General features: G+C 42.2%; 1 protein-coding gene across 1 annotated transcript in view; it reads left to right on the forward strand.

The window, feature by feature from the left end:
- LOC128687922 (pregnancy zone protein) overlaps nt 1-14,473 on the forward strand; it is a 245,182-nt gene extending 230,709 nt beyond the window's left edge. The window contains exons 15-16 of the mRNA XM_070085814.1: nt 5,979-6,100; nt 14,258-14,473. Coding sequence (XP_069941915.1) covers nt 5,979-6,100; nt 14,258-14,458 — 323 coding nt within the window. The 3' untranslated portion in view covers nt 14,459-14,473. The remainder of the gene's footprint in view (nt 1-5,978; nt 6,101-14,257) is intronic.
- Nucleotides 14,474-15,355: the final 882 nt, after the last annotated feature.

The raw sequence follows: 15,355 nt of genomic DNA on the forward strand, positions 1-15,355 counted from the left end.
ACTTCATATCACGTGCAAACATGGACACTTCGGATTCTATTCCTTCCGTCATGTCTCATGTCGTTCACAAATATCAGAAACAACACCAGTCCTAGGACTAATCCCTGTGGCACCCCGCTCGTTACAGGCACCCATTCTTACACCTCGCATCGTACCACGACTCGCCGTTGTCTTCCTGACAGGTATTCTCTGATCCATTGTAGTGCCTTCCTTGTTATCCCTGCCTGGACCTCCAGTTTTTGCACTGATCTCTAGTGTGGAACTGTGCCAAACACCTTTTTACAGTCCAAGAAAATGCAATCTACCCACCCCTCTCTCTCTCTCTCTCTCTCTGTTGTCTTATTGCTGTCACCCTGTCATAGAATTCCAGTATGTTTAGGAAACAGGATTTCCCGTCCCTGAAACCGTGTTATCTGTTGTTAAGCTCATTTCATTCTAGTTGTTCCACCACTCTTCTGTTAATCTTCTCCATGACACTGCAAACTATACACATCAGTGACACAGGGCTGTAGTTTACTGCTTCTTGTCTGTCTCCTTTTTTAAAAATTGGGACAACATTTGCTGTCTTCCATACCAGGTGATCTCCTTGTTTTGATAGATGTGTTGAATGTTGATGTTGTTGTTGTTGTTGTTGTTGTTGTTGTTGTTGTTGTGCGTGTGTGTGTGTGTGTGTGTGTGTGTGTGTGTGTGTACTCATCTAATTGTGGTTGCATGGGTCGAGATTCAGCTCCTGGCCGAGCCTCTTCATTGATCGCTACTAGGTCCTCTCTCTCCCTGCCCCACGAGCTTTATCATACCTCGTCTTAAAGCTGTGTATGGATCCTGCCTCCACTGCATCACTTACTAGACTATTCCACTTCCTGACAACTCTATGATTGAAGAAGTACTTCCTAACATCCCTTTAACTCATCTGAGTATTCAATTTCCAATTGTGACCCCTTATTTCAGTCCCGTCTATGGAACATCCTGTCTCTGTTCACCTTATCTACTCCTCGCAGTATTTTGTATGCTGTTATCATGTCTCTCCTAGCCCTCCTGTACTCCAGGGTCGTTAGACCGATTTCCCTTAACCTTTCTTTGCATTACATTCTCCTTAGCTCTGGTACTAGCCTTGCTGCAAACCTTTGCACTTTCTCTAATTTCTTGATGTGCTTGAACAGGTGTGGGTTCTAAACTGGTGCTGCATACTCCAGTATGGGCCTGACGTACACCGTGTACAGTGTCTTGAACGATTCCTTACTAAGGTATCGGAACGCTGTTCTCAGGTTTGCCAGGCGTCCATATACTGCAGCAGTTTTCTGGTTGATGTGTGCTTCCGGAGACGTGCTCGGTGTTATACTCATCCCGATCTTTATCCTTGAGCGAGGTTTGCAGTCTTAGGTCGCCTAGCCTATACTCAGAAGTCTTCTTTGCCCTTCCCCAGTCTTCATGACTTTGCATTTGGCGGTGTTAAATTCGAGTAGCCAGTTTCTGGACCACGTGTTCAACCTTTCCAGCTCACTTTGTAGTCCTGCCTGATCCTCATCTGATTTAATTCTTCTCATTAACTTCACATTGTCTGCAAACAGGGACACATCTGAGTCTGTCCCTTCCGTCATGTTATTCACATATTTCAAGAACAGCATTGGTCTTAGGATTGACCTCTGTGGGACCCTGCTCGTCACAGACTCCCACTGTGATACATTATTACGTACCATGACTGGTTGTTGCCTCCCTGTCAGGTATTCTTTTATCCATTGCAGTGCCATTCGTGTTATACATGCCTGATCCTCCAGCTCCTGCACTAATTTCTTCCAATCCCAGAAATGTAGTCAACCCACCCATCTCTCTCTCTTGTCTTACTTCTGTTTCCGTGTCATAAAACTTCAATAGGTTTGTGAAACAGGGTTTGCCTCCCATGAATCCATGCTGGTTGTCGTTTATAATCTTGTTCCCTTCCAGATGCTCCACCACTTTCCTCCTGATAGCCTTCCCCATGACTGCATACTATACACGTCAGTGACACTGGTTTATAGTTTAGTGCCTCGTTTCTGTCTCCTTTCTTAAAAATGGGGACTACAGTTGCCGTCTTGCATACCTCAGGTAGTTGCCCAGTTTCAAAGGATGTGTTAAAGATTGTGGTTAATGGCACAAACAGCATCTCCGCTTCTTCTCTAAGGACCCACGGGGAGATGTTGACCGTTCCCATCAGCTTTGAGGTATCAAGGTCATTTAGCAGCTTCTTTACTTCCTCGGTTGTGTGTATGTCATCCAACACTTGTTGGTATAGTCCTTGTTGGTGTCCCCCTCTGTGATGTCTTTCCAGAGTCCTTCCTATCTCCACCGTAAATACTTCCTTAAATCTCATGTTGAGCTCCTCACATACATCTTGATCGTTTCTTGTGAGTTTCCCACCTTCTTTCCTCAGCCTGATCACCTGGTCTTTGACTGTTGTCTTCCTCCTAATGTAGCTATACAGCAATTTTGGGTCAATCTTAACTTTCGTTGCTATGCTGTTTTCGTACTGTCTCTGGGCCTCCCTTCTTATCTGTGCATACCCGTTTCTGGCTCTTCGACTAATCTCCCTATTTTCCTGGGTCCTTTGCCTTCTGTATTTTTTTCCATTCTCTAGTGCACTTAATGTGTGTGTACTCACCTAATTGTACTCACCTAATTGTGGTTGCAGGGGTCGAGACTCAGCTCCTGGCCCCGCCTCTTCACTGATCGCTACTGGATCCTCTCTCTCTCTGCTTCCTGAGCTTTGGCATACCTCTTCTTAAAACTATGTATGGTTCCTGCCTCCACTACTTCACTTGCTAGGCTATTCCACTTGCTGACAACTCTATGACTGAAGAAATACTTCCTAACGTCCCTGTGACTCGTCTGAGTCTTCAGCTTCCAGTTGTGACCCCTTGTCCCTGTGTCCCCTCTCTGGAACATCCTATCTCTGTCCACCTTGTCTATTCCCCGCAGTATCTTGTATGTCGTTATCATGTCTCCCCTGACCCTTCTGTCCTCCAGTGTCGTCAGTCCGATTTCCCTTAACCTTTCCTCGTACGACATTCCCTTGAGCTCTGGGACTAGCCTTGTTGCAAACCTTTGTACTTTCTCTAACTTCTTGACGTGCTTGACCAGGTGTGGGTTCCAGACTGGTGCTGCATACTCCAGTATGGGCCTAACATACACAGTGTACAGTGTCTTGAACGATTCCTTATTAAGGTATCGGAACGCTATTCTCAGGTTTGCCAGGCGCCCGTATGCTGCAGCGGTTATTTGGTTGATGTGTGCCTCCGGTGATGTGCTCGGTGTTACGGTCACCCCAAGGTCTTTCTCCCTGAGTGAGGTCTGTAGTCTTTGTCCACCTAGCCTATACTCTGTCTGCGGTCTTCTTTGCCCCTCCCCAATCTTCATGACTTTGCATTTGGCTGGATTGAATTCGAGAAGCCAGTTACTGGACCACATGTCCAGCCTCTCCAGGTCTCTTTGCAGTCCTGCCTCATCCTCGTCCGATTTAATTCTTCTCATCAACTTCACGTCATCTGCGAACAGGGACACTTCAGAGTCTATTCCTTCCATCATGTCGTTCACATATATCAAAAATAGCACTGGTCCTAGAACTGACCCCTGTGGGACCCCGCTCGTAACAGGCGCCCACTGTGATACCTCTTCACGTACCATGACTCGTTGCTGCCTCCCTGTCAGGTATTCCCTTATCCATTGCAGTGCCCTTCCTTTTACGTGTGCCTGATCCTCCAGCTTCTGCACTAATCTCTTGTGGGGAACTGTGTCAAAGGCCTTCCTGCAGTCTAGGAAAACGCAATCTACCCAACCCTCTCTCTCGTGTCTTACTTCTGTTACCTTGTCATAAAACTCCAGGAGGTTTGTGATACAAGATTTGCCTTCCATGAACCCATGCTGGTTTTCATTTATTATCTTGTTCCTTTCCAGGTGTTCGACCACTCTCCTCCTGATAATCTTCTCCATGACTTTGCGCACGATACATGTCAGAGACACAGGTCTGTAGTTTAGTGCCTCGTTTCTGTTTCCTTTCTTAAATATGGGGACTACATTAGCTGTCTTCCATTTCTCAGGTAGTTGCCCAGTTTCATGGGATGTGTTGAAGATTGTGGTTAGAGGCACACACAGCATCTCTGCTCCTTCTCTAAGGACCCATGGGGAGATGTTGTCTGGTCCCATCGCCTTTGAGGTGTCAAGGTCACTTAAGAGCTTCTTCACCTCCTCCTCAGTTGTTCGTATGTCATCCAACACTTGTTGGTATATTCCCTCTTGATGTTCCCTTCTGTTCTGTCTTCCCACAGCCCTTCCTGTCTCTACTGTAAAAACTTCCTTAAATCTCCTGTTCAGCTCCTCACATACCTCCTGATCATTTCTTGTGAGTTCTCCACCTTCTGTCCTTAATCTGATCACCTGGTCTTTGACTGTTGTCTTCCTCCTGATGTGGCTATACAACAGTTTCGGGTCAGTCTTGATTCTCGATGCTATGTCATTTTCATACTGTCACTGGGCCTCCCTCCTTACCTGTGCGTACTCATTCCTGGCTCTGCGACTGATCTCCCTATTTTCGTGTGTTCTCTGCCTTCTGTACTTTTTCCATTCTCTATTGCACTTTGTTTTTGCCTCCATACACCGTCGGGTGAACCAGGGGCTTGTTCTGGTCTTCCCGTTGTTACTGTTGCCCTTGGGAATGAACCTTTCCACTGCCTCCTTGCATTTTGTTGCTACATATTCCATCATTTCATTTACTGGCTTTCCTGCCAGTTCTCTGTCCCACTGGACCTCCCGCAGGAAGTTCTTCAACCCTATGTAGTCCCCTCTTTTATAGTCAGGTTTTTCCCATTCTACTCCTGTTATTCTCTCCACTTGCAGCTCTACTATGTATTCAAAGCACAGAACCACGTGGTCGCTAGCTCCTAGGGGACTCTCATACTTGATGTCCTCAATGTCTGAGCTGCCCAGGGTGAACACAAGGTCCAATCTTGCTGGTTCATCCTCCCCTTTCACTCTGGTAGTGTCCTTAACATGTTGGTGCATGAGGTTTTCCAGCACCACGTCCAACATCCTGGCTCTCCATGTTTCGGGACCCCCATGTGGCTCCAGGTTTTCCCAGTCAATCTCCCTGTGGTTGAAATCCCCCATAACCAGCAACTTTGCTCTGCTGGAGTGAGCTCTTCTTGCCACCTCAGCAAGTCTGTCCACCATTGCTCTGTTGCTCTCTTCATATTCCTCTCTTGGCCTCCTGCAGTTCTGTGGTGGATTATACATCACTGCAATGACCACTTTGTGTTCCCCAGACTGAAGTGTACCTGCTATGTAGTCTCTTTCTCCCGTCTCATCTATTCCTTCCATTTTCTCGAATTTCCATCTGTTTTTTACGAGCAGAGCAACCCCACCTCCCCCCCTGTGTGTGTGTGTGTGTGTGTGTGTGTGTGTGTGTGAGTGTGTGTGTGTGTGTGTGTGTGTGTGTGTATAAAATATTTTCAGCCTTTCGAAAATTAATTGAAAGGCTGTACCCAGTAAGTTTATGGTCGAGAGGAATATAATGGAAACAAGTTTCAGAAAAAAATACTTTTGAAAATAATATGAATATTGCATTTTGGTTATACAAATTTGATTCCTTTAAAATTAATAAAATTTGGGAAGAATTTAAGATGCATTACACAAGTTAAATTTTTAATGCTTGGGTAGAATATAAGCTGTGTTTTACTTATATCATCATTAAATGTGAGATGTGGTCTCGTTTCTTACATATCTTCTCTTTGATTTTTTATTTCTACAGTTCTTTAATTATGTCAGAAATCACGAAAGCGCTGGGACTCCTACTATTGTTCTGCACATTGTGATATCATCTGTTTACCGTGATCTTATATGAATAAATAATAATTTTATTTTCTCAATATCTAACATCCATTTCATGATTTTATAACTATTGGTTTTAAATAGAAAGAATTTTAAATTGGAAAAAAATATTTTTTGGTAAGATGTGAAGACGGGCGACGACTCTCTGGAGCAGTGGGAGCTGCAGACACCTTCACACATCGTTGAAGGATCAGATCGAGCCTGGGTCACGGCTGTTGGAGACCTTCTTGCTCTCACACTTGAGGTAGTGTACTTAGAACATAAGAAATTAGGAACACTACAGTAGGCCTGTTGGTCCATAGTAGGCAGGTCCTTCACAAATCCAACCCTCTAATAGAATATTTGCCCAACCCATTTTCAGCCCTACCCGCCCAATAAGCTTTGTTAAATCTACTAACTCACGTGCAAGTCCGACTCAAGTCCAGCCCCTCTCACTAATGTACTTATCAAACCTAAACTTGAAATTACCCAAGGTTTAAGCCTCAATAGCCCTACTAGGCAGACTGTTCCACTTATCAACTACCCTATTTCCAAACCAATATTTTCCTATATCCTTTCTAAATCTAAACTTATCTAGTTTGAATCCATTTCTGCGGGCACTTTCTTGGTGGGAGATCCTCAAGACTCTTTATATCCCATTTATTAAAATTTATCTTCCACTGATACACTTCGAACATGTCTTCCCTCATTTTTCGTCTTACAAGTGAATGTAATTTAAGGGACTTCAATCTTTCTTCATACGAGAGATTTCTAATGCTATGTATTAATTATGCCAATCTTTGCTGAATGTTTTCTAATGAATTTATATTCATTCTATAATATGGAGACCAGAACTGAGCTGCATAATCTAGGCGAGGCCTTACTAATGATGTATAAAACTGCAGTATAACTTCTTGATATAAATCGCTATAATCTATTTGCCTTATTACGTACGCTTAAGCATTGCTGTCTTGTTTAAGGTTGCTGCTCACCATAACCCTCAAGTCCTTTTCTTAATCTGTATGGCTAAGTTCCTCATTATTTAGCTTTTAAGTGCTTAAGTTATGAACATTCCCGAACTTCAGAACTTTGCATTCATCTATATTGAACTTCGTCTGCCACTTTTCTGACCACGAATCGAGTTTCTCTAAATCCTCCTGGAAGTTCTGTGACATCTACGTTTGAATCGATTATCCTACCTATCTTCGTGTCATCAGCGAATTTGCTCATATCACTAGTAATTCCCTCGTCAAGGTCATTGATATATAATAAAAACACTTTCCCTTGGCAGGGAAAGTGGGCTCTCTCTCTTGGTTGGCGGGTAGAAATGGGCAGGTATTATAGTGGGGCTCCTGAACAGCTATACTCTGTATTTCCATTTCTGTGATCATGATGTCATGTTAATGGTTATGCAACGATTGCTGATTAAATTGTAACATTCTTGGCGCACTCCACAACAAGATCTCGCACAAGTGATTTGAAAGTTTTATAGGAAATCATTGAGTGGTTTACCTGCCTGGAGTCTACCTGGATGGAATTTCGGGGATCAACGCCCCCGCGGCCCGCTCCACGACCAGGCCTCCCGGTGGATCAGGGCCAGACGAACGAGGCTGGTACTACTGACCACACATAGTCCAACGTATGAACCACAGCACGGCTGATCCGGCACCGACATTAGGTATCTGTCCAGCTCCCTCTTAAAGACAACCAGCAGTCTATTGGTAATGCCCTTTATGGCTGGTGGGAGGTTGTTGAACACTCTTGGACCCCAGACATTTATTGTATTTTTTCTTAGTGTACCAGTGGCGCCCCTACTTTTCACTGGGGGTATGTTGCATCGCCTGCCAAGTCCTTTGCTTTCAGGTGCTTCCAGGGTTTCCCAGTAGTCAGGTTTTGATGGAACTTATACGTGCAGTAAAGGTTCTCTGTACATTCTCTAGATCTACAATTTCACCTGCCTTGAATTGGGATGTTAATATACGGCTGTTTTCCAGCCAAGAGAGAACAAGTGATTTAAAAAGGATCATTGTTTTCATTATCCATCCTATCAGTTTCTTCGCGGACGTTACCACACCCAGGTCTTTCACATTACTTTTCCTCTCTATTGTATGATTAGAGTTTGTAGTATACTCAGTCCTAGTTATTATTTCCTCCAGTTTTCCATAACGGAGTAGTTAGAATTTGCCTTCATTGAACATCATATTGTTCTCCGTTGCCCATTGGAAAACTTGGTTTATATCTTCTTGAAGATTTGCCGTATCCTCAATGGATGGCACTCTCATGCAGATCCTAGTATCGTCTGCAAAGGATTATACAGTGCTATGGTTTACATTTCTGTCTATGTCTGATATGAGAATAAGGAACAGGATAGGGGCGAGTACTGTGCCTTGTGGAACAGAGCTCTTCACTATGGCAGCTTCAAATTTAACTCTGTTTACCACTACTCTTTGTTTTCGATTGGTTAGAAAGTTGAAGGTCCATCTGCCTACTTTGTCACTTATCCCTTTAGCACGTATTTTGTGTGCTGTTACACCATGATCGCTCTTATCATAGGCTTTTGCAAAATCTTTTTATACTACATCTGCATTCTGTTTGTTTTCTAGGGCATCTAAGACCATATCACAGTGGTTCAAAAGTTGCGAAAGGGAGCAGCGACCTGCTCTGAAACCATGTTGCCCTTGATTGTGCAATTTTGGGGAGTCCAGGTGGTTTGCTATCCTGTTTCTTAGAACTCTCTCAAAGATTTTTATGATGTGGGAAGTTAAAGCTATTGGACTATAGTTCTAAGCTACTACTCTGCTGCAACCTTTATCAAGTGGGGCTATATCCGTTGTTTTTATTGACTGTGGAATCTCACCTGTGTCTATGCTCCTCCTGCATAGCTTACTTAGGGCCCCTGAGAGGGGTTTCTTGCAATTTTTAATGAACACAGAGTACCACGAGTCTGGGCCTGGTGCTGAGTGCATGGGCATGTCGTCGATGGCTTCTCAAAGTCTAGTGGAGTTAGGGTTATGTCAGAAATTTCGCATACATTGGCAGGGTTTTGAGGCTCATTCATGAAAAAATTGTTTGGATTGTCTATATTTAGACTGACTAGTGGGTCGCTGAACACAGTCATATTGAGATTTCAGTAACTCACTTATTACTTTGTTGTCATCTGCGTGGGATCCGTCTTGTCTGAGCAGCAGCCCTATTTTAGAAGCAGTTTATGCCTTGTTTTTGGCATATGAAAAGAAATATTTCGAATTTCTTTCAATTTCACTAATCGCTTATAGTTCCTCTTGTCTCACTAACCGCTTCCCTGGTTAGTGCTTCCTTGTGTGCTTCAGATAATCTGGCATTCTTTAGGAGCTCAGTGATCCTTTGCCTTCTCCTTTAGAGGGAGCATCTCTCTCCAGTTCACGTCTTCTCTTCTTTTTTCTTAGGGGAATATGCCTTAAACATGCTTCAGCTACCTGGAGGCTGATCTTTTCAAGGCACTAGTTAGTGTCCATGTAATTTAATATATCTTCCCAACATGTTTCATTTACGGCATAGTTTACCTGATCCCAGTTGATGTTCTTGTTGTTGAAGTTGAATTTGGTAAAGACACCCTCATAGCTGTATGCATTTTGCTGATCAGGACTCCTGTGCACGTAAGTCTGGACTTCGGTCAGATTGTGATCAGAATTAGTTGTTTTTGATTTGTTATGTTTCTTACCAGGTCCTCATTATTTGTGAAAATAAGGTCTAGCGTGTTCTGCAGTCTTGTTGGCTCCACTATGTGCTGACTTATGGTGTGTTTATTGCAGAAGTTCAGCAGCTCATGTGTGTGTGTGAGCTGCCGCCAGGGGTTATTTCTGCTACAACATTATTTACTATATTCTTCCATTCTGTATGTCTTAGATTGAAGTCACCAAGCAGCAAGATGCTTGGGGATGGGGATGGAAGGTTTTCTAGACAGGATTCAATTTTTAATAGCTGTTCTTTGAACTCCTGGGAAGTTGCATCTGGCGGCTTATATACAGTTACAATGATTAAGTTTTGGTTCTTGATTTTTATTGTTAGAACTTCAACTACATCATTTGTGGTGTTCAGTATTTCCGTGCAAATGAGCGACTCTTTGACATACAGGCCAACCACCCCCCCATCCTTGTTGCCTGTTCTTTCTGCCGCATTTGAACAGGCTGTACCCAGATATCCATAATTTCCTGTCAAAGTAATCTTTTGCGTGGGTCTCTGTGAATGCTGCAAACATCGCATATGTCTCCACTAGAAGTCCACTAATGAAAGGTATTTTGTTGTTGGTGGATGGCTCAAGGCCCTGTGTATTAGCAAATATAAATGAGGTTGTGTTGCTTATTTGTTGAGAGGATTTCGCTGTTGGCATCACTAGTTGTGTGTCATGAGGGGCCACTGGCTGTGCCTCCAGTCCACCAGGTCTCCAAGGTGGTAGACTATTTGGTTTTCTCTTTCCATTTTCTTTCTTCGCTTCCTACCACTAAAAAGTCTCTTGGATTGGAGTTGTCATAACTACCATAACTACTATGATTTGTTATACAGGGTTTGTGCCTCCTGGTCCCTTTTAGGTGGTATGCAGGGCAGTTGGTATTGTAGCATTGTTATTCGAGGACTGAAGAATGACATCTCAGGGTAGAAGAAACTGCAAGAGGTAGAACGACACACTCCTTTAGATAGGAGGTCGAGGCACTTTTTGGATGTTCAGAGTTGCATGTCCCATTTGTTTTCCATGATATTCCATGCTTACTGATGCCACAAACATAGAATTGGCACCATTTTGCTTTTGGCTGGATGGAATTCGTACTGAATGCATTTCTAATCTGTGAAGATCCTTAAATGCACTAGTCCTCCATAGCCAAACCAGAGACACCACCCTCAGTTGTCAGGTCAAGATTTTTCCCGGAAGAGGACTTCTCTACCATATCTGTACTTGGGGCTATGGCTGTGGTGGCTGTAGAGGGGTCTTTAGCCGAATCTGGCTTTGCACTCTGGCTGGGGGCTGGGTCTGGGTCAGCCCTAGGGCTGGGGACTGAGCTAGCTGATTTTTTTTTCCTATTTTTTTTTCCAGTTCCAGTGGGTGTCTGTTTTTGGGTCAACTGTTGTAGACTTTACTTCTTTCCTATCCTCCCATGGTCTATATTTTCCGAGTAGATTATCCAATAGTTCCTCTTTGTTTCCATTCTTATTGTTCAACCTCCTGAGTGTTTTCCTGATATTTGTCCATACTTCCACATCCTTTTTGTAGATCCAGAAACACCTTTCCAGATGGATGTCGTTTTTGGATGAAGTGTTTATTCTTGCACAGGAGACATAATGTTTTGAAAAGCAAAGGTTGATATGATTCTGGATTTTTTCCCAAGAGCCATTTTACATGCCCCACAGGTATACTGTACTGAAATCCTGCCTGAATCCTATTTGCAACTGGGGATACCACAAGAACTTGATTTTCACTTTACCTTTCAGCTCTGCACTCCGGTGTGGGGTGTTAGAAGGTCAATGCATGTGGGTATGTGGGATGTAATTATTATGAAGACTTGCTACACATTAAAAACTTTTATGCTGTATAACATCATAAATCATACATCCTACAACAGATCTTATTTCTGGTCATTCACTGCTATTTATCTTGTCCTGGGCAGTTATGTGTGGCGGTGGTGGGTTGTTTTAGGTGATGAGAGGTGGGTCCATGGTGATGAGAGGTGGGTCCATGGTGATGAGAGGTGGGTCCATGGTGATGAGAGGTGGGTCCATGGTGATGAGAGGTGGGTCCATGGTGATGAGAGGTGGGTCCATGGTGATGAGAGGTGGGTCCATGGTGATGAGAGGTGGGTCCATGGTGATGAGAGGTGGGTCCATGGTGATGAGAGGTGGGTCCATGGTGATGAGAGGTGGGTCCATGGTGATGAGAGGTGGGTCCATGGTGATGAGAGGTGGGTCCATGGTGATGAGAGGTGGGTCCATGGTGATGAGAGGTGGGTCCATGGTGATGAGAGGTGGGTCCATGGTGATGAGAGGTGGGTCCATGGTGATGAGAGGTGGGTCCATGGTAATGAGAGGTGGGTCCATGGTGATGAGAGGTGGGTCCATGGTGATGAGAGGTGGGTCCATGGTCAGAAGTTATGGGTGCCAGCGGGGGTCGGGTAAGTATAATATAATACTTATATAACGGGAAAATCTCAATTTAGTTTAGTATTTTAGCAAATAACTATAGTTAGAACACTCCTACCAATCGTCATTTAAAATATTATTTTAACATGATTGACGAACACCTTTATTTTAAATACAACATATAAATATAAAGAAAGATAAACCCTATAATTATAAAATAACATCATTTGTATTACCAGTGTCTCAGAAATAAAGCTTTCTTTCATGATCTTAATGCTTACAAAATTCCTGGCAAAGACTGCTACCAATCGTTCAGTGGATAATCAAATTAGAAATTTAACGAAGAGTACCTTAACGTAGGTCTATTTAATAAGCAAAATTATATTTCAGTAGTTTTCCAGCATCTTACTTATCACATTTGTATTATTAACAGGGATGCTGATGCTAATATGTAATACAAACTACATGTAATAACTCAGAATTATTACACTAATTTTTACTAATCAAAAGACTAGTGGAAACATGAAGGAACAGTATCACATGACCGTCCGCCAGCCCAAAAAAATTTGAAATAATGTAGAAATTCAGTTAATCATATAGAAAAATAACTTAACTCATTGGTGATACAATTTTACAAGAATTAATGTTCTACGACGTTCCAACAAGGAATTATAGTCATTTATATCATGTGTGATGACGCCGCCGCACCCCTGCTCACAACCAGTAAATTTTTAGGATTTTTTTCCGTTTTCTTTTTTGCAATTTCTTGTATTAGTCTTTCTTATATAATAATTGACGATTTGGCATCATAAGAGAGTGGGCGGAGCTAATACGCAGTCTGGCAGCCAATCAGGAACCGTCTGGAAACATATGCTTACATCGGCGGAGTTCCTGGCTCTCGGGAGAAAGGAAAAAATACTTCATTATAACACTAATATCAACTCTACGGCTTATTTATCTATTAAAATTTATGTAATATGACGTAATAAACAATATAAATAACATAAAAACATGATTTATACTCTAGAATGAATAAAATAAGCCATAATATGCGAGTGTTCACGACCAATCCCGCATATGAAATAATTACTGTTCCTTTCCATAACGTGTTCTCTGGTCCTTCGTAAGAAAAAAACGGAGTTTTTGTGAGGCTAACTACATTAGATCACTAATTCCATAAGGAAAACACTGAAGGAAAAGTGATTTTCTCGATTTCTTTTTTTCCTGTCAGGAGGCCGGCTGGTGTTCCAGATGAATATCGCGGAAGTAAATTATTGACTTATTTCACTATGGTGAGCATTTACTATTTAATTAAATGAAATAATATTCACAGGAATCATAAAAGAATGGCTGTTCTTAATTTTGAAGATGCACTTTTGGAAATATTCCAAATATTTTGGGATTTGTGGAACAGAATTCTTCCTCCGTAAGCCATGCGTGTTATAAGAAGCGACTAAAATGCCAGGAGCAAGGGGCAAGTAACCCCTTCTCCTGTATATATTACTAAATGTAAAAGGTGAAACATTCGTTTTTCCTTTCGGACCACCCCGCCTCGGTGGGATACAGCCGGTGTGTTGAAAGAAAGAAAGATTTTGCGATTTATATGGGAGTAAAAGTCAGATATTTGCAACAGTCAAACAACTTACCAACTTTATTTTGTTGTGCAATAAAGATAAGATATTTACAGGGACGTGCATCATCTAAATTACGTATTAGGATTGTTCTGTAAGTACCAAGTCCCCAAACAACAATAGGTTGTGCCATTTAGGCCCAGTTTGCTGCCAAATGATGTCTCTTCTTGCACGTAACTTTGATCCTGCACTTAATTAAGACCGTACACTCGACCTAGTCCATCCTGTAACTGACTTAGACTATGCAACTGACCTGTTCCTGATCATTGTCCGGTTGCCTTCGTATGAAAACCCTCGGGCACTTACAAAAATGTTCGCTGTGACTGTATACTTTTCACTTTCACCGCTGAGTCCAGCACCTGCAAGCCAGCGGCTGTTGCCAGTATGGACCATTACTGGGACAAAGGCTTCCTCTACCCTCAATTGTGTCCATCCACGGCCCCAGTAAAATGGCGGCACATCTGAACAGGTCAACTAATGAGAAAGACCAATGTTCAGTAGTTTTCTTTGATGAACAAACAAAAAACACATTTTCTAGTCTGAATAAAGTGATCTCATTGGTTGGACAAAATATACAATACACATCATCTAATTATATTTTATTCAGTTTTTGTTCATTTGTATCTTTATTATTATTTTTTTATTTTTACTAACAATGTGTTCCTACAATGTTTACCAAACAGAATCTTGGAAACCTGATCAGAATGCCATACGGGTGTGGTGAACAAAATATGCTGAACTTCGCCCCCAATATTTTCATCATGCAGTACCTAAAGGCTACAAAACAATCTACACCGGAATCTACAAAGAAGCTTCTCACATTTATGAAGACAGGTATTTTAGATAACTGTGTACATATGTGTCATTTATCTATGGGCAGTTGATCGTGTGTGCTTGTAACAATCTGTGGATTGCATAGTCAAACTAATTATTAGCAGCTTTTGTTGATGTACATCTCAATGAGTCTGGGTAATGTGCTAGAGGTAAGTAGAGTTTATGTTTCTTTGGTAACAGAAATGTATTTATGACAAGACCCTGATCAGTACTATTTAAAATACTATGATCAAGTGAAATTAATATTGGCTTATCTCGATTGAACAGAAGTCAGCTACATGTACAAGAGCACTGCACTCACAGCATGCTTGATATAGCATTGCAAATTTGATTTACATCAAAACCAAAAGTGGTAACGTATTTTTGATACAACTTATTATTCAATATGTTGAACCTAAAAATGTTTAACGGCATTTAGGTCAGTTGATTTTATTACCTGGACAGTGTTAACTTGATTACACTAAGGACCAGTGTTATCATTACCTGTCCACGCTCACTGTTGTTATTACTTGATTACACTCAGGATCAGTGTTATCATTACCTGCCCAAGCTCACTGTTGTTATTACTTGATTACACTCAGGATCAGTGTTATCATTACCTGCCCAAGCTCACTGTTGTTATTACTTGATTACACTCAGGACCAGTGTTATCATTACTTGCTCACGCTCACTGTTGTTATTACTTGATTACACTCAGGATCAGTGTTATCATTACTTGCCCAAGCTCACTGTTGTTATTACTTGATTACACTCAGGACCAGTGTTATCATTACCTGCCCACGCTCACTGTTGTTATTACTTGATTACACTCAGGACCAGTGTTATCATTACCTGCCCACGCTCACTGTTGTTATTACTTGATTACACTCAGGACCAGTGTTATCATTACCTGCCCACGCTCACTGTTGTTATTACTTGATTACACTCAGGATCAGTGTTATCATTAC

Source organism: Cherax quadricarinatus, chromosome 1 (genome assembly GCF_038502225.1).
Source record: "Cherax quadricarinatus isolate ZL_2023a chromosome 1, ASM3850222v1, whole genome shotgun sequence".
NCBI lineage: Eukaryota > Metazoa > Arthropoda > Malacostraca > Decapoda > Parastacidae > Cherax > Cherax quadricarinatus.